We start from the raw sequence: 20198 nt of genomic DNA, 5'->3' as shown, positions 1-20198 counted from the left end.
AACTTGAGCTAAGTTCATTTAAATCATGACCTGTTTTGAAAGGCAAAAAAATAAAACCACGAAAACAATTTGTACCGTTTTTTTTTTTAAACCTGAGGACTGATCTCAAGGAAAAAAAAATAAACTCAAATCCTGTCGAGATAAGAATAGACGTGACAATGCAAAAATACACCTCAGCTCTTTATTGAGGCTCCTCATGATAAGGTTATAAAACAGTGTCAGACAGGCAAGTGTTGAGTCTAAAAGGAGACTATCAGCAGGAGACGTTTGAGGGCATGTAACAGCGACAGGCAGTTAGTCCCAATAGAATAACAACAATCATAATAACTACAACAGCAAGATTGTCAATTTATGTACAAAATATGATCCCTGAACAGTTACACTGCTTTTACACATATTGTTGGTTTTGGTGTCCCTGATATGGATATACAGCGGTCACACAAGTATGCACACACGCTTAGTCACTTACAGATACACAAATCTTTTTCACTCACACACTCACCCTCGCCAATTCTTTCTCATGTACTCGCATTTCTCTCGCACACGGCCTCTTCTCACACACACTTGATTTCTTGGAGTAAACATGTTTGGCGGGCAAACTCATTCATGCAAGCTAAATGACAAAAGCAGCATTTTTTTTCCCATGGTGTTACAGGGCATGCTCATCAACACTCATTGTGGCATTGTGGGAACAATTGTTATGGTTTTAGCATTTAGCATACAAGTATGTTCTACAAGTATGTTCAAATGTATTTCACAATAAGTCTGAATGTATTAGCAAGGAAGCTAGAGCATTCTTGTATGCTAAATGGTAAAATCACCATTTTTTTTCCCCCCTCATCAACACTGTGACATTGTGGAAACAAATGCTATGTTGTTAGCATTTAGCTTACAAGTACATTTGAATGTATTTTCAAGTACATTCAAACTGTCTCACAGGGAACTGGCTCTCTCACATATACTGCCTTACGGGAACAGTCACGCAATCTCACACACACTTGATGTCTCTCACACAAAGCGTGGAGCTACCAATGTGGAGTAAACATTTTTTTCGTTAAATCCATTTGAACATCTTTGAAAACATACAGATATTTGCGAGCATATTCAAACATACTTGCAAATCCCCTTAGTTAAGTTAAATGCTAAAACAACATATTTCTTAATGCTACGAGAGTATGCCTGTTAGCGTATTAGCTATCTTATATGCTAATATGTTCACATGTATTTGAAAATACATTTGAATGTAATTTAAAATATGTTCAAACACATATCCAAAAAAAAACTCCGCATTGGCAACACCACGCTTCCATACTCTCACACATACCGTCTAACAGTGACGCAAGTTACTCTCACACAAACGATCACTCTCATTCGTACTGTCTCACGGGAACAAGTCACAAACACACAAAATGCACACAGTTTGCCACACAATCACTCAATGGCACAAGTGCACACAGACAAAGTTTGAGTTCTGGACACAAAATGATCCAAAAGGACGCATGCGGTCATGGGACACAATTTAAGTACACATACACACAAAAAGACATAAGCAAGTGCTCGCTCAATCAAGTGCGCCTCTCCAATCCCTCGCTTCCAACAACCACCAAGGTGCAGCGTTCATAAGTTACAAATTATTTTAGAAAACACACACAGAACAAGGAAATAATAACAGCGGCAGAACATGCGCAGGCTCCGAACAGTTGGACATTTTACAAATGTAAACAACGAGAACAGAAAAGGTCATTTACAATACACCCGTTTCGCACGCATGGGGAAGAGAAGTACAGTTTTGCTGCATAGAAAGGAATCCCGTCCAAGCTCCGCATTGGAAAATTCTATTCACATTTGTCACAAGGAGGGCAACCTTGGCCTTGTAAACACCACGTTTCCAGCGCCTTTCGGAAAAAAAAAAAAAAAAAAAAAAAAAAGAGTTGACGCACGGCAGACAGTTTTTGCGTTCACCTTCAAAAGGCAAAAGAAAATCTGCACACATTGATATGTTGACCTTCAGGATGTGTGAGGACCGATATCGGTATCACTGTTGATATCGGTCTTATTTCAAGGTATCGCAATGGCAGCCGATACCGGCGGTCGTTTTATAATAAGGAAATAGAAATTAGAAGAATAGAACATTGACAGTTTTTTTTCTGATATTCTGTATGTTTGTCTTTAAAATGAGTGGTATCGTTACTTGGTATCGGGGACTACTCAAGGATAACTTGTACTGGTAAGGGATTGAAAAAACATCCTTAGTTTGGCATCATTCATGAATCTCAATGATGCGAAAGTCGCCCGTCCGTTGGGTCACATGAAAGAGTGGCAAATGGCGCCTTCGCATCACCGTGGGTTTCCCCGTGTTGGCGTGGACTGTGCTAGCTCACTTCCTGTTCTGTTGCGCTGGTACTGTCCCTGTTGAATGTCACCATTTTTTTCTGTGGTCACACAAGTAGGCACTTTCTCAGCCTGCGGCTTGGATTTATTATTATTATTTTTTTTTGCATATCTTCTGAGACCCAGCCTATTCATTTGTGTCCACTCTTGTGTCCATTTTGTCTTAACAAGACAGCAAAGTTAAATGCACCCCAACAAAACACGGGAAATCATCTGAAAGGACTGAGTGTCCTCAACTGAGCACACCGGGACTTAGTTGGGTAGCTCAATTAAGTCAAACGATGTTGACCAAAAATAAATGTCCACTACGATGGACACTAATGCATAAGCTGCCTCCCATTTAGATCACATGACACATCAACGGAGAGACTAGGATGTCCTCTACTGAGCACACTAGGACACAGTAGCGTAGCTCCAATGCGTCAAAAGATGTAGCACAAAAACAATTATCTAAGACAGTGGACACAAATAAATAGGCTAGGTCTTAGGAGGATCACATGAGACATCATTGGAAAGGCTATGATGTCCTCTACTGAGCACCCAAAGACTTAGTAGGTGGCTCAGATGAGACAAAAGATATAGCCCAAAAAACAAATGTCCACTAGAGTGGGCACAAATGAATAAGCGGGGTCTCAGGAGGCTCACGAGACATTACTGGAAAGACCAGGACGTCCTCTACTGAGTCAAACGACGTAGACCAAAAACAAATGTCCACAACAATGGACACAAATGAAACGACTGGGTCTCAGGAAGACTCGATGGATTAAATTCTGCTACTGTTCTAGTCCAGTTTGGTTTTATTGTGGGTGGGGCCAGCGGTTGAGTTTGAAGCGGGGGCGGGTTGAGTTTGAAGCGGGGGCGGGGCTCTCAGGTAGCAGGAGTCAAAGCCACGCCCCTGTCCGTCTTTGCCGGACTTTCCAAGCTCCCCTCCTGGTGATGTCCTTCTTTCTCGGAGCTGGCGATCAGATCCAGACTGGCTTCCTCCTCCTCCATCTTCACAACCACGGCCGCCTCCTCGGCCTTCATGGCGGCCAGAGTGTCGGCGGCGCTGGCCTGGGCGTATGCGCCGACGCTGGCGTGGCTGAGCCCATGCACCTTCTTCAGGTGCTTCTCCAGGGTGGCGTAGACGGTGAAAGGCACGGCGCAAAGCTGGCACACAAAGGGCGCCTTGGCTCCCTGGGCGCCGTGCGTCTTCATGTGCCGCGTCAGCTTGGAGCTCTGGGCGCAGGCGTAGCTGCACAGGCCGCAGCGGTACGGCCGCTCGCCCGTGTGGCTGCGGCGGTGCACCGTCAGGTTGCTGCTATTGCGGAACTGCTTGCCGCAGTACTCGCAGGCCTCGTCTTTCTTCTTCTTGCCGGCCGAGGCCGCCGCGGCGCCGCCGGCGCTCCGCCGCTCGTTCTCCCGTTGCCACTCCTGCACGGCCTCGCTGACCTTGGCCGAGCTGAAGTCGACGATCTCGGGACGCTCGCTCATCTCGGGCCGCTTGGGCGTGCAGTTGCCGCTGGCGATGCCGCTCTCGCCGCTGCCGCACGTCTCGCCGCTCTCCAGGGAACCCTCCGAGGGGCTGGCGCAAGGGGAGCTGTGCCGGGGCGCTTCGGCTTCCTCCTCGCCGCCGTCCCTCTGGTTCTGGTAGAGCCTCAGCAGCTCTCTGTCTGCGGGTCGGACCTGCGAGGGGAGCGGCATCAGGCCCGAGGCCACGGCGGGGTGCTTGGGCACCGTCAGGTCCATCTCGGCGGGGCCCGGCGCTCTCGCGTCCATCATGGCCTTCCCCGGCTGTATTTGAAACCTCCCCCTGGCGGATTCCACGGGGATCACATCAGCGGATTCGTACCCGCTCCCCGCCGCCTCCCGGTGGTTGGATCTGATGTGGCGGGCCAGCTGCCCGCTCTGGGCGAACGCCTGGCCGCACACCCCGCAGTGGTAGGGCCTCTCGCAGGCGTGAGTCCGCCGGTGGGCGGAAAGAGCGCGCGGCGACTGAAAACTCAGGTCGCACAACTCGCAGTGGAAGCCGCCCTGGAGGACGCCCGTTTGAGGAAAGGGGGACGCCGCCAGCGGGGAGGAGGACGGGGACGACGCCAGGCCTCCCGGCGAGCTGACGGCGGGATTGTTGTTGTTGGTTCCCTCGGCGAGACCCCGCAGCAGGTCGGAGAAGTTCAGAGCCTGAAGGTTGTTGAGGGGCGGGGTGGCGGGACACGGGCGGGGGAGGGGAAGGGCGGGCTGGAAGGCGGAGGCCAGCGCTTGGCTCAGGTGGCGAGGGTCCAGCGTGCCCGCCACGGCTTTGCTCCCCTTCAGGCTCCCTCTGGCTCGGACGTCCTCCTCGTCCTCCTGGTAGATGCTGAGGGCGTGTGCGTGCTGGGCGTGCTGCAGCAGCGCCCAGGCGGACGGCAACACGCTCTCACAATGCTGGCAAGTGAAGTAGGAAGGCTCCTCCGATCCTGGAAAACACGCAAACACGGCACTTAGTGACGCACGCAACGGTCACGGCAAAGTTGGAGCCGGTCCCGCTTGACTCGGGCGAGACGAAAGTTCCCAGGTGCCTTAACATGTCTGTGACACACTTTTGTGAAAAATACCCGCAGGATTAAGAAGCTTTTTGTTTTAGAGCCTTGCTGAAATTAGCCTTTTGAGGGGGCGGTCTCATGCAAATGAGGCACTGCTCCCAGGCTTGAACATGGACGTGAAAGACGAGACTCAATGATGTCTTCATGTTTTTTGGTGTTCACTGGTTTTACGGTATTTATAATGTATTTGTTTTGAAGTTCTCTTTGAATATTGAGGTCTAAGTAGTCTAAAAAAAAAAAACCTTAAGCAGATACGCAAGTCTGCCTTAAAAATAACCATCTTAACTTAATGTTAACCTTTATGAAAAACAACATTGACAAGCTAACAATTAGCATCCATACCAGTGTAGGAAACCTTTGAAGGGGAAGTTAACTCCCCAAATTTTATTTGCGCACCCACTAGTTTGTGGAAGATAAAATAAGTCCTTTTTGTCCACCTCTTGGGCGGCCATTTTGCCACTTGCAGTCGACTGAAAATGAAAGACTCAAAACAGCCACCTGAGATGGATAAAAACAGGTAGATTTTGCTGCTTAATTCATATTCTATAAAATACCTTTTTTGGATGAGTTGGGTCACCTCGAACATTATTGGAAAAAAAAATTGGTCTTGACTTCCATTTTCAGCGACAGATATTTGAACTCACAGGCGTACATTTTTTGCTTATTTTTACTTAGCGAAAAACGATTGCAACTGCAGCATTTTACTTAGTCATTTTACTGCATAATCGTAAAAGTAGACTTCTTTATTTACATCTGTTGCTGTAATGTAGTGTACTGCCTCCCGGAGGCCAAGGTGAGTACAGCGCAATAGATTAGATTACGGTCACTAAATCATGATGCACAAATGTGATCAGACTAAATGTTAAATTATTCACATTCTATTTAAACATATTTTTTCGGTCTGTTTCGAGAAAGAGCGCTGTTTTTTTCTTAAAAACACAAATCACTTTTTAAATTGTGTTTTACGGGGAGGCTGGAACAGATTAAATGCATTCCCATTCATTTGAATGGGAAAAGATTATTTGAGGCGATAGTTGAGTTATACAAGCAACTTGAATCCCCAAAAATGCTATGTGACGCGTGCTATTAATGTTAGTACTATTTTTTTCAAAATCTTCTATTCAACGACCGTCGACGCCGAAGACGGTGTTTTCCACGCCGGTTAAAGAGGAGGCGTGTTGCCGGGGCCATCTTGCAGATATTTTTATACGTTGGATAGCTTTGTCTCCTAAGCGAGAAGCCACTTTCCAATTAAGCTGCAAATTGCTAATTAGCAGAACGTGGAAAAGCAATGCTTTATGCAAATGAGCCACTGACTCAGCCCGCTTGACAAATGAGGGCTTTTTTTTTTTTTTTTTTGCTTTAATCAACACTGGAGAGACGATCTTCAAATTGTAGAAAGGGGGGAGAGAGCGTGTTATTTTTTTTCTTTCTTTTCGCGAGAGGTTCAAAGCCGACTGCTATAAGCCTCTTTCATGTTTCCTCAAGTCAAATCCTTCTGTATTTTACTGGAGGGGAGGAGGCGAGAGATGAAAAAGAGAGCAACTGTTTCTCCGTTTCTTCCTCCCCTCTTTTCTGCCTGTGCGGTTGCTCATGTCCTTTAACCTAGCCCGAGGAGGGAGCCAGCAAAAGTTAGGATAAAGAAAAAAAAAAAAAGAGAAAAAAGGGTGGGAGCAGGAAAAAAAGAGATAGGTAGGTCAGGGCTCGGGAGATAAAAAGGAAAATGAGATAAAAAGATTATAAAGTAGCGCAAGGGGAGGGGAGGACAGCGTGAAAATATGTCACCCCTTTGGATTGTACTTGAGACCCATCCTCCAAGCCCTCCGCCCCCAAATCTACCCCTGAGGGGGCGGCAGCGGGGGCGGGTGGTGCCTTCCATGGTGGCTTTTGTCTTGTGGTCCCGAAGTGAAACACAATACCCAGCCGCTCTTCTCTCTCTCCCTCGTTTCTTTTTTTTTTGGTGTGTGTGTGTGTGTGTGTGTGTAAGGATTCCCATTTGGCCCGGGGTAGCACTTGAATATTAAGCAGAAGCAATAACTACTAATTAAAAATGCAGATTGGCTGGGAGCACTAACGAGCAGCAGGCAGAATCTCCGCTCCCCCGGGAGGCCGAGACGGAGAGGGGAGGCGAGAAATTGAAAGAGGGCGAAGCGAAAGTGTGCTGAAGACGGAGGAGGAGGGTGGCGATGGAGATGAATCAAAAAAAAAAAACAAACAAGGAGAATAAATAAAAAGGAACGAGACAGATGCACGAGGCTCTTCAGTAATCCATCCCCACTCTAACCCCGCCGTTGCGCGCGCGCGCACACACACACACACACGCGCGCGCACACACATCTTCCTCGTATGCAGAGAAAGAAAAGGAGGGACGTGTCTGCTTGCGGGATAACCGCTCTCTCACTTTCACTCAAAACAGGTCAGCATTGAAAGCTTTACAAAACAGAAACTCGCGAGCTCAAAATTGCTCTTAATTATTACTGAGGTGTCGTTGCACTGACGTTTATTTTTAGTATATCGCATAGGGCTGAACAATTTTGAAAATTAATATCGCAATTTGGTTACGTCGATATTGAGATGTATTTATTTTTTAATCCTTGTGTATTAAAAAATAAGCAATGAATGAACGAATTAATCGGCATGACGATGCACAATATCAGCTATATCAGACATGTATTTGCGTGTGTGTTTGTGAGCGCGTGTTTGTGATGCGTTTTCATAAAAAACTGGTATATATCTCAGAAATTGAAAATTGAGATAGCTAAATATTTTAGTTCGACACTTAATTTTCTTTAAAATGATAAAAGCATATAATACATGGACATAGATAGAAAATTGACAAAGTTACAGCGTTTTGAATGTTTGCCAAGTTGAAATCTTTAGTTTTGAGAGAAAAAAAAAAAAAACACATTTAAAGTGCTGAATGACTACTGGAGACAGCGTTCCAATAGCAGATAAAGACATCATCAGTGATTTGAACACTTTAAAATCTGGGGAACGTTGATGTCTCAACAGATGAAATAGGGCAAAAAATTCTGTGTATGTGTATCTGCTGTCAAGCAATTAAGATTTTTAACAAATTAATCACACAACTTTCTATAATTAATTGTGATTAATCCGTTTTCTACAATTTTCTTGGAATTAATGTAAACTCATCATATAACTTGTTTTTTGAGGCAGCGTGTATGCATGCTCACTGTACAGTATGTATTTATGGAGTTTGCATGTTGTCCCTGTGCCTGCCCGGGTTTTCTCCAGTTACTACAATGTACTTCTGTGCTTGTATGGTTGTTTGTCTTTGTGATGGATGGAATCGATGGATGGATGCACATAAATCACATTAATGAATGTTTCTCTCTTAACATGACTTTTAACAAAGTTGTCTTTTCACTTTTTCAGATAAAATATTCAAGGCATGCAATTTCACTTCAATTCATAAGATACTGAAGCTTTTGCATATGTATTATTGATACTATTGATTTGACATGTAAACTTGACTCTGGTTGATGAGGATGAAAAAAAAAAACAGACCGTTGTAGCTGGACGGAAATAGTGCAGGCAACACCCCCCCCTCATTGTTGCACAAAGGAAGGAACTGCTAACGTGTGTACACGACATCGGAGGTTTCGACATGGGCCCGAGGGACGCGGGTGTACCTGCTGCAAGATGCTATGTCCGTTTCATAGTCCTAAAGACCTCAAATGATCAGCTTGAGCATGTTGGAATAGGATAAAACATTTCTCTTTGTTGCTTTTATCTTATGAGAGGGATAACTGGCTAGCATTATTAACTAATTAGCCTTCTGCAGCAGTAAAAAGTGAATATTTTGTCTATAAATAACAAATTCGTTGCCAGCTCAGCATAATTTTTTTTTTCTTGTATAAAGCCGTCAAAGGTAGTGAATGAGTTCATTTGGGTTTTTTGTCGTATAGATGCTATTTGTTAGCTTCTCTATGTCGTTTTGCATTATTGTTAGCATTGAGCTAAGGTGGAATCGAGAAAATCTTGCATATATAAAACATTTTTTCACATACAAATAATTCCTTTCAAACACATGATTCTACTTAGCATGGACTGAAAATGACATCACCTGTGCTAGTGACCAATTATGGCTCACCAATTGGTCATGTGACACAAATGGTCATTACCAGAATACATTCTGCTTTGGCCAACACTTTTATTTGTAGTTTTCTTGTTTTATTTTCGCGACTGAATTAAATAAAATATTGAAATGAAATTAATCTGATCACCTGAGCACATGTGATGTCACAGTCAACAGGAAGTAGCAAAATGTGTATTTAAAGTACGGTTTTGCATCGTATTGCCATTAAATAAAAAATACATGTATGTTCAAAGTTATTAATTGTATATTAAAGACAATTTAGACATAAAATTTACTACAGAACCCAAAATAACACTTTTTTTGCTGAAAATCGCTTTTAAAAAATGCTAGAATTCTCTATTGTAAATTTACACTACCGCTGAATCCAGATCAGATCAGGATTTATATAGTTTTGACATGAATACTTCCTCCATAATCTTTGGAAAATATGGACATGATTTTGAAAAAATGCAAGAGATTTACTTGGGATAGTTTGATCACTCGCACTTTTAAAATGTGCATCTACATTATTATTAATATTAAAAGGGATACGTACAATTCTGAGCCATGTTGTTTGAAAAAATTAAAAATGTGGATGAAACATTGGTCACTAATTAAGTACTTTAAACTAAACAGTAAGTATGTCTATAATATGTAAATCCCTTCGTTGTATTATAACGATAATAACGAACACACAGTACAGAATCATCTAAAAAAATGCAAACATTTTCAGTGGTTCATTTCAAACACAGAGAACTAATTATGAAGAATGAGTATGTACGTATAAAGTGTTTTTAAGTTCAGGAAGCATAGGTCAAAGGTTTTATGAGATAGCCTTCGAGAAAATGTCCTCAGTGGGCATTTTGTGGAAGTGTCCCGTGTTTTCATTCCTTCCTCAAGGCACTTGACTTGTTCATGCTTTCCATCAACAGACCTTCTAATTACAGTCCTATGGAACAACCTCCTTGAGTAATTTCCCTTTAATTAGGCTTAGCTAGGAAACCAATTATCAAACCTGTTTGAGATTCATATCGCTGTTCTTTCCGATCCGACCGGAAAACCAACACACGCAAAAAAAAAAACTTCCCCAGAAAAACTACATACAGCAAAACATTTTGGACGCGCGTCGTTCAACGGGCTCATGATGGCGTTATGAACTGTTTATAAAGCCGTAATAACTACTTGTGAATGATGACAGTATTAACACTTGGCAAGGGGGGTCTGTTTTTACCGATACATACTAATCTATAACACGTATATACTGTACAATTAATCTCGTTTTAAGTTATAATACATATTATTATTGCTTGTGTTGGTAAAAAAAAATGTGGAGTATCTTGAGGAAATATCATAATTAAATGTATTTTCAAAATTGTTTATCCCCTACATGCTACAAGTTTTTTAAATCTTTTTTTCTGTTATAACTGTTTTCCTGTTTATCGCAATCATTTTTCTGTTATTAAAAACAGTATGAAAGACGGGGGGAAAAAATAATAATAATAGGAAATAATAATCAGAGAAATAAAAGCAAAGCCCCAAAACAAAAAGATATTTTTGGGGAAAACAAACAACAACAAACAAATTAGAAAATCAAAATAACATCTAAAATACAGACGACCTGAACTTGGAATCTAGCGGCAGACTCCTTCTTGCATAAAGCTTAACAAGTCACCGGGGAGTTCACAGGGAACTGTTTTTATTTTTATTTATTCCTAAAGCAGAATATTTTTGTTTTTCTTGTGATTAATATTTTCCGAGTTTTTCTTTTGTTTGCATGTTTTCATTTTTTTTTAAATGACACAAAAAAGTGTGAAAAAAAACAGTTTTTTGTTGTTTTCCACAAAGCAGATTTTTGGGGGGAAAATCGCAACCAAAAAACCTACTCGGTAAAACAAATTCCCCTAAAAAAATGCAGTTGTCACATTAAAGTTATTATTATATATGGTATATTAATATTTATTATTATTATTGTTATCAATTTTTTTTTTTTTTGCTGAGGTTCTCCAAAGGTTTACAGAGAGAGTCTATTATGACAGGTAATATGAGGGGGGAAAAAAGGCTCAATATTCCACAAAGGTTTTGACTGTTTTTGCGTTTGTGGAGAGCAGACTGCAAATATACAAGTACTGTACATTTGTATGACGTAAAAGCCCGATTAAAAGAGGTCTTAAAAACTGTTTTATTTTCGACGCAAATAAAATATTCTTTTGTATTACAGATCCTCTCTTAAGCTTCTTCCATGTTCCTTACTTATCCCGAGAGTGGGAACATGTTTACCTGGTCACCTCAGAGACGAGCGGACAGGGGATTGTTGGCGAGTGGGGGGCGGGCATGGAGTTTTGGAGCTCAGGTGCTAGCGTAGTGGCGAAGGAAAGGGTGGGGGGCGGGGGGGGGGGGCCCTTGGGGGCCCCTCCGAAGCCTCCTGACGCCATTGCTTTCTGCACAATTAGCTTTTGCATCACTAACTCACTAAGGCTCGCTAATGGCAACGGCTAGCTAATGAGCCGGACTCATACGGGAAGGGAGGGGTGGGAGGGGGTGCAGGGGGTCAAGGAAAAAAACAGGCTGGCTAATTAGCAAACTGCCTTTTTTCCTTTCTTCCAAGGACTCACCTGCTTTGCCGGGCTCCACCTTCACCTTCACTCCGGGCTCCTCCCCCCAGGCTCGCTCCCCTGCCGCGGCCGCAGCCTCCTCCCTCCTCAGCTCGATGAAGCCGGGCCTCGCGGCGGCGGCGGCGGCGCAGTGATGCGGCGGGGCCCGGTAGGCCGGCGAGTGCGGCGCGGCGCGGGCATCGGCGGCCCGGTTTCGAGGGAGGCAGCCGCCCTGTTTGTGCTGGATGAAGGCCAAGATGTGCGCCAGGGGGAAGGCGCGGCTGCACTGGCCGCAGGTCAAGAGGTCGCCGCCCCCGTCGGGGGTCAGGATGTGCGGGAACGCGCCGCGGTCCTGTGGCGGGGGCGTGCTTCCGGCCACTCTGTCAGGAGATTCTAAGAAAGACGGAAATACGTTTACAAGACGTGAAAAAATTACTATACATATGAATAATATGAATGTCAAAAAAATGCTCATTTATTTTATGTTATGTATTTTAAAATATCACTGTTGAGCAGTAGCTTATGTCGTATAACATTATACTGTTTTTTTACATATTTCATTTTATTTAGAAAAGTATTAAATTCAAATAATGTTGAGTACAGTATGTGTATATAATAAAAGAATTTTTTTTTAAAAATAATACTTCCATGAAATGATTTATGATTGATGATTTAACTAATAAATCACATTTATTCTAAGTATAATAAAATAATTCTGATTCATTGCAGGCAAATAAAAAAAAAATCAACTAGTGTTTTCTTGGAAGTAGTTAAAAACATTTTCAGCCATTGTTTTCTCGGAAGTAGTTCACAGAGAGTAATTTGTGTCACTTAAGTACTTAATGGCAAAAGTTATGTAGAGTATGCTATATACGTCATATAGCTAAACTGTTTAGAGCTAAACTGTCCCCCTCATATTTTTTTATAAGGAGGCAAAAAAAGGATGAGAAACTGATGCAAAACGAACAAAAAAAGAACATACAAAAAAAAAATGAAGCGGTGTCGGTTTATATTTCAAAATTCATGGTGTTGAAGAATGAAACTTTGTGTTTTGTTTTTTTTTCCTGGAGCTACGGAGTTCATAGATTTGTTAAAAAAAAAAAAAAAAAGAGATTTTAACTGGATTTCCACTGAACAAAAAAGACTAATTAATTTTCACACTATTTTCTGTAAAAGTGTGAAATAGTAAGAAAACAGAATATTACACTGCAAATGTTTTTCTCAAAATTCCCAGTTTGAAGTTCAAAAATTTGTCGAAAAAAATACATAGATGAAACGAGCTTTTGATCTTGGGTTTTCGTTTTATTATTTTGCTATGTCCAGCAAACAAAAAAAAAAGCATAAAAAAAAAACATCAAAGAATGTCGGTTCATTCTTCACACTTTTTTCTAAGAAATTCACTGTTTTATAAATCCTGAAATTACAAAATAAAACAGAATATTATGCTATAAAATGTTCTCAAAAAGAGGGTTCCCAGAGTTATGAAATTCAAAAACTTATAGCAAAAAAAACGAGATTTCGACCTTGTGTTTTCTGCACATTATTTCTCTGTGCATAACGACAAAAAAAAGTTCAAAAAACAAAGATCTAGGATTTCGCATATATTTTTATGGAAGTCTGATTTCTTTTCTGAAGTCTTTTATGGAAGTATTGATTTCTTAGTTCATTATTATTGCCCTTATTGCGCCATTACTATTTTTATTTTATTGCCTACCTTATTATTTGCTCGATTATGGAATGTAGTCTGCTCGCGGGAAGTGGACAGAATAAGAATTTTATTGTAATATGCATATGAAAATAAACTCCTGAATCTATGTATGGTATACTAAAGAGTCCATAGAGGACCGAAAGGAACTTAGTTATTGATAATATTATGAAGTTAACGTGACTATTATGACGCACTTTAAAAATGCTTGCTTTTCAAGTTCTTCAATGCAATCATCTGCTTAGGTAGGATAATTTTAGACACGTGGAAGCCAATCTGACAGGTATGAGCACCGACTGGACACGATATAAAATACACTTTGGTTATGCCGAATATCAGAAGCAGCTTAAAACGAAAAAGAAAAAAAAATCAAATTGGTCTGAATCTAGGCAATACTAAGAATATCGCTCTATGATGATGTTATTATCGTCATTTTGAATGAAATGAAAGCTAGTAGCAGGTGTCAGACGTGAAAAGAGCACACACGCACAACATGTCACTTTGCGGCTGATTTCAAGCGCTCGTGTCAGTCAAAAGGAGCGTCGCAATGAGGCCAAACTGCTCACAGGCCACTGACCACTTCCTTCAAGCAACCCAGAACTGATCAGCTCCTTCACTAGACCCGCAGAGACACAAAGGGGAGGGGGAGGGGGATGGGGGGGGGACATCACCTCGTTCACCTCAAACAACGAATGACATCTTCTAATGCGGAGGTGGAGAAGCTTTTTCAATTGTTTTTTTGATTATATGATGAGCTTTAGTGTCTTTGCTGTTATTTGGGTTTTTTTTGTTTTTTTGGAAAGGGGAGGGGTTTTCTATGAGTTTTTAATTGCTATATAGAAAAGGATCAAATGTTCCAGTGGGTCCACAAGTGTGATTTTAAGTCATACGGCATCACACCCATCTTCATATGTGTGTTTTTTGGGTTTTTTTTTTTGGTATGGTTTAAAGCAAGAGAATGAGCAACAATTCAAAACTTTTAACTCATTCAATCCCAAAGACATATTTTGTCATTTTTCAATGAGGCGAGACCACTGGTGTCAAAATCACGGCCCGGGGGCCGGATCTGGCCCACCTCCACATTTTATGTGGCCCGCAAAATACCAAATATGCAAGTTGTCTTTAACGTTTAAAATTTTTCTACATTTACCGGCCTCTGATTTCAAGACTAGGTAAATATGTGACAGTTAAAATTCATTTGATTTCACAGAAACTACAACGTGGCCCGATGACACCCCTGGTCTAGACATTCAATCCCAGGTACTTCATTCATTCATAACAATTTCAATATTTTCTAAGCTAAAACAGTATAAAAAAAATATGGCCGATAATAAATGTACAAAAGTAATCGCATAATTTAGATAAGTGCAAAGAAAATCAATTACTTTATGTATGACATTACTTTAGGTTCGAAAATTCCTAAAGTAATAAATTAGTCTAGGCGTCTATTTTCTTTCATTCTTATTACCTAACTAAAGAATTACTTTAGTACTTAATTACCTAAAGTAATCTGTCTTTAATTTGTTGGTACTTAAAGTAATTAGTTACTTTAATATGTAATTAATCAATTAATGAATGTCTTCATGTGACAAACTATTAAACTCACTTCTGCAAACATCTCCGGTGTTTGTTTTTACTTCCTTTTTTGGAAACATTTTTGTTTTGTTTTTTTGTCCCCAATTGAGGTGTACAGGTAGTATATTCTTGCGTATTATACAGTAAAACCTGGCATTTGAAAAGGGGTGTGTAGACTTTTTCGAATCCACTGTTTTCATACCCGAGACTCAAACCGCAGAGCGTTTCTCAACAGGAAGCGGAATGCAATAAAAGGGGGAGCAAAAAAAAAAAATGACCGAAGGTGTAAGATAAGAGGTGCCCGGCCTGCCTTTCTACGTGCGTGTGTGCGTACGTGTGCGTTTGAAGCTCACAAATGTGACATGTGACCTCATACCTGACACATGTGGTTAGAGCGAGACGCGAGAACTTTGAAACCAGGCCAAAAGAGTGTCAGTACGTGAAGCAGTCGGACAAAAATTACTTTAGAAAAAAAAAAAAAAAGGTTACAGGGAGCAGTAGCAGTTTGACATATTGTCCGTAAGTACATTGAGATAATGAGAAATACAGTCGACTATTTTTTTTTTTTTTAAGTGTAGATTTGGTTTTCATTTTTAATGGTATTAATTTTTATGGACACCACTGCCACCAAAAATTGAAGGATTGGGGTCTAAAGCTGATATCCTGTCTAATCTATTATCTCTTGAAAGATGGTAAATAACGTTGAAAACTTAACCACTAGCAAGGCTAGAAAACAATGTTAAGTGTTAAAAAAAAAATCCAATTTGGTACAAAACAAACATGACACTTTTTGGAATATATCATTAAAAAAAAAAAAACAGTTAACGCTGCTTTCAGGTTTAGCAGGTGCATCATCAATTTTTCTCAATAGCTAAAAGTTTAGGGCTAGCGAGGTAAGTCTGAAAATCTTTCAAATCTATTGGTAGTTCTTGAAAGATTGTAAATAACATCAATATTCAACATGTTGCACATGCACTGCTAGCCAAGCTACAAACCAGCGCCAAGTGCAATTACAGATTAGCAAATTCAGTATTAATCCTTGATTATGACCAGCATTCATCTACTCATTTCAGCGCATGTTTTTTTAACGATGCAAAAAAAGATGGATTAGCCCACTGCAGCTGTGACAAAACGTGAATTAGTCAAATCTTCTTGTTAATGGCTAACGCCACTTTTTTTTTAATTATGCTAGAAATGGTGCTAAGTATTTTTAATGGAAAAAAGTGGGCGTATTAGTCAACCCGCTCTCTTTCTTACACAATACTTAAGTTAGCCATATCTAGTTGCTAGCAGCTAACACAATTTTTGTCACTACGCTAGCCATGCTAAATACCTTGCAAAGTGTAAAAATGGACCATCATTTAGGATCAAGCCATAATTATGTCTAGCTTACATCTATTCATTTTTGCACATAATATTTTTAATGACAAAAAAGTATTGGTTCACTTCTGCTCTGCTGACACAAAACAATGTTAGCTAAAGTTAGCAGACATTTTTTGTCATTATGCTAGCAAAGCTAACAATGGTGCTCAGTGTAATAATGCGCTATAATTTAAAACTAAACCTTGATTATGACCAAAATCATCAATTCATTTTTGCACGTAATGTTTTTAATGACAAAAAAAACCCTCTCTTTTTAGTACAAAAACTGAGTTAGCCAAATCTAGTTTGTAGCGGCTAACACAATTTTGTTCATTACACTGGTCATTATACTGGTTCTCACCTAATAACAACCACTAATGATTTAGTAATAGCTGCTAAAATCGGATATTCGGTCAAATCTAGTATTTCATGAAATATAAATAACCTCAATGGTTGCAAATTCACTGCTAGCCAAACTGACAAAAACTGTGCTAAATGCAATAATTGACTATTAAATTTAGTATTAAACCTTGATTATGACCAATATTCATATTTGTACATAACAGAAGAAAGAAAGAAAAATTGATTAGCGCGCTGCAGCTCTGACACAAAAATTAAGTTAGTCAAATCTAGTTCTTATCGGCCAATCTTGTCATTAACCACGATTTAAAATTTCACGACTATAACCCATTAAAAGTTTAATAATCGTGGACATTGCCAAATTTGGTAAAATTTCATGAAATATGGCAACATGCACTGCTAGCCAAGTAAAACAACAAAAATGGCTTCGTACAATAACAGCTTGCAAGAAATGGAACCAAACCGTGATTGAGTCCCGTAGTCCTCTATCCATTTCTGAAAGCAACTTATACAAAAAGAGTTAGCCGAAATCTAGTTGAGTCTCTGGCTCAAATGGTGAAAGCCCATTCAAATTCTCAGAGGCTAACTCCATTTTAGTCACGGGCGCTACAAATTTTTCTTAAGTGGTCTAAGTCCAAACTGCAAAGTCGCTTCAATGTCAAAATATTAAAGAAATGGACGTAGCCCACTGTAGTTTTTCTAATGGCTCCATTTTACATATTTAAGCAAACTAAAAAGACATACTTTGGTTGTTATGAAGTCGGTACGGTCTTTTAAAGAAAAGTGGCCCCTGTTGCTCAACACCGGTCACCGGCACACCTTGTTGCCTGGACCCGGGCCAGCCGCATTGACTGCAATAGAATAGGCTGGAGAGCAGGACAGGTACAGACAGTACAGTGTGGAGCTGCATCTCGCCAGTTGTTACACAAAAATGTCACCTTTCCTGTTTCAGAGCTGCGGCTGTTTGTGCAGACTTGCAAGGCGCGGCCACGCTCGCGCACGCGCACGCACGCGAGGGACTGTGGTCACACAACGCGCGCACTTATTGTGTCGTGGTTAGTTTTTAAATATTGAAACGCTTCAATTGAAAAGATTCATCGTTTTCAATCACGACTATTTTGAGATTCGATGGAGCTGAATTCAAACTCGTATTCGGTTATAAAAAACAGTCATGTTCACGTCAAAATAAGTAAATGAAACTTATCAGGAACTCACAATTACTTTGGATGAATAAAAAAATACGAGCTAGCTTTAAAAACTACTTTTTGTGTAGACGTCCTGTTTCAATATTGACTCTAAACATTACAATCGTGCGCGGTTCCGTATGTGATGTCAACAAAGTGTCACGACGACATTGAACGCATCATTTCTTTAATCACTCCAACAGACGCACATCAAACATCAATTTATCCGCCACTTGGGGTCCACCCCAATGGTGCGTGGTTCTTACCGTGAATTGCACTCAGGTGCTGCGGTCTGCTGCCAAGTTTGCGTCTGGACATCGCGTCGATGTCTCGGCGCTTCCCCCCTCAAAAAAAAAAAAAAAAACTACAATAAGACCCACAAAAAGCAAAAACGGCCAGAATAAAAACAAACAAAAAAGGGGTGAGGGGGGGGGGCTGGTTCGGTCCAGGTGCTCGCTGTGTGATAAGTGGACCAGCGCCGATAAGACGGACTGGCCTGTGCGCGCGTTAGCAGTCTCCTCCCCTGCGTGGACTGGACTGACAAGGCTGCGTTCAAGTTCACGCGTCTTCCTTCTCCTTCACTCAGCCGGCTCGCGGAGGGCAATGCGGGGGCGTGGCCGGGTCAGCAAACCACGCCTACAAAACGACACATCCGCGAACGCGCTGGTCAAACACGTGTCTCCGTTTACGACGCGACGTAATAGATCATTTAAATTGAGGTCAAGAAAAAAAAAAAAAAGATTAATACATCCTCCGTGGCCCCTGTAGTCCAAAACAATTTTCTGATTGATATTGTTTTTTTTAAAATACAAATTAAGCAGGAAGACTAACCGTTTAAACCCACCTTAGGGCGGTCATTTTTGCCATTTGCTGTCGACTGAAAATGACATCACAAAACAGGTGAGGTGTTAGCAACAGAGCAACAGTGATATCATGTGGATCAAAGAGGTTGGCTTTTGCTGCGTAATTTAAATCACGCAAACGCATTATTAACCAGGATACTGTGTCTGGACTATTGAACATGTTTTTGTAAAGAAAAATGTAAAAGGTAGACTTTGCTTACATGAAATATGAACATTGTCTTAGTCAAGAAAAACTGTCAAATCTTACATAGTGTCCCTTTAAGGGGAAGCCACCTTAAGAAATTCATTCTATAAATAGGATCCATACAAAAGTTTAAACATGGCATTTTGATTAACGTTACACTAATGGAATGTGACTTAATAAGCACTTAACATGCCCATTTTTACCCATCTTTGGGCAGATATTTTGCCACTTGCTGTCCACTGAAAAAAAACATCACAGTTGCTCGACTTAGTTAACAACCAATTACAGCTCATCGGTTTTCAAAATGTGGTCATGCGACAATCTGACCCGTGATTGGACATTTTCAGTTGCCCGCAAGTAGCAAAATGGCTGCCCCCTTGTGATGAATAAAAATGGGGGAATTTTGTACTTTAATTCATATCCCACAAATGCGACATTAATTCTAACACCAAACAAAATTTTGAGCTTGACTTTCCTTTCTCGCAGAAAAACCCAACCATTTGCATCCACCACTCGACGGCCATTTTGTCGCTTGCTGTTGACTGAAAATGACAGTTGCAGAGGGCTAAGGTAACAACCAATCACGGCTCACCTGCTTGTTTTACATCCTGCCATCTCCTGCCTTGGTGCGTGCGTAACTACTCACCCCTCCCCTAGAGGAGGGGAGCAAAAAAAAAAAAAAGTTAAAATCGCAGGTAAAAATTAGATTTTGCACGGCTTATGAGCCCCCGCCCCCCACACTTAAGTCATAATAAGCTCATGCCTACTTGTATATGAAGGTGTTGTATTCCAGCAACAATAGAACATCCACCCATCGGCCCATTTTTTTTTTAGAGCCACTTATCCTCACAAGGGTCGCAGCAGGAAGCCGGAGGGACTGGAGAGAACCCACGTTGGCTCGGGGAGAACATGCAAACTCCACATAGGAAGGCCGATGTACTAACCGCTGCGCCACCGAGCCACCCACAATAAACACAAATTTTGAAAAAAGTGCATCAGCTTATTATTACACACTAGTAAAGTCGTAAAGCCATAATTACAGTAAATTGTGTTCAAGACACTTAAAGGCCATAAACAATACATTCATGTAGTCATCAAGCCATTTTTGCAGCTGCACAAACTGGTTGACCGTGTCATTCCAACCACCCTACATTCAAACTGAGGAACCACATGTACTTTTCTATTTTTTGGCAGAATTTGAACAAATACCTGATTGAGCCCATTAAGTTTCATTTTTCAGAGGAACTACTTTTGGGTATCACAGGTGTCCCCACAAGACGATTCACTTCTGCTTTTTTCTTCACAGCACTAAGAAAAAAACAT

General features: G+C 41.1%; 1 protein-coding gene across 1 annotated transcript; it reads right to left on the bottom strand.

Annotated features, from left to right (window-relative positions):
- Window positions 1-167: 167 nt before the first annotated feature.
- Window positions 168-18368, bottom strand: znf296 (zinc finger protein 296). Its single transcript, XM_088428426.1, has 3 exons — window positions 18095-18368; window positions 11664-12035; window positions 168-4826 (listed from the first exon to the last, which is right to left on the bottom strand). Exons 1-3 carry the CDS (start codon window positions 18144-18146, stop codon window positions 3259-3261), a joined length of 1992 nt encoding a protein of 663 aa, XP_088284552.1. The 5' UTR covers window positions 18147-18368; the 3' UTR covers window positions 168-3258.
- Window positions 18369-20198: the final 1830 nt, after the last annotated feature.

This window comes from Hippichthys cyanospilos, chromosome 11 (genome assembly GCF_059441005.1).
Source record: "Hippichthys cyanospilos isolate Australia breed blue-spotted pipefish chromosome 11, RoL_Hcya_1.0, whole genome shotgun sequence".
Classification (NCBI taxonomy): Eukaryota; Metazoa; Chordata; class Actinopteri; order Syngnathiformes; family Syngnathidae; genus Hippichthys; species Hippichthys cyanospilos.
The sequence above is the reverse complement of the archived record's forward strand: the minus strand, read 5'-3'. Positions and strand labels throughout refer to the sequence as shown.

Bases quoted from the DNA above. Each gene is read 5' to 3' on its own strand.
- znf296 (XM_088428426.1), bottom strand. From the start codon at position 18,146: ATGTCCAGACGCAAACTTGGCAGCAGACCGCAGCACCTGAGTGCAATT. The intron at 12,036-18,094 runs GTAAGAACCACG...CGTCTTTCTTAG, and splicing joins GCACCTGAGTGCAATTCACG to AATCTCCTGACAGAGTGGCC. The intron at 4,827-11,663 runs GTGAGTCCTTGG...CGTGTTTTCCAG, and splicing joins GGTGGAGCCCGGCAAAGCAG to GATCGGAGGAGCCTTCCTAC.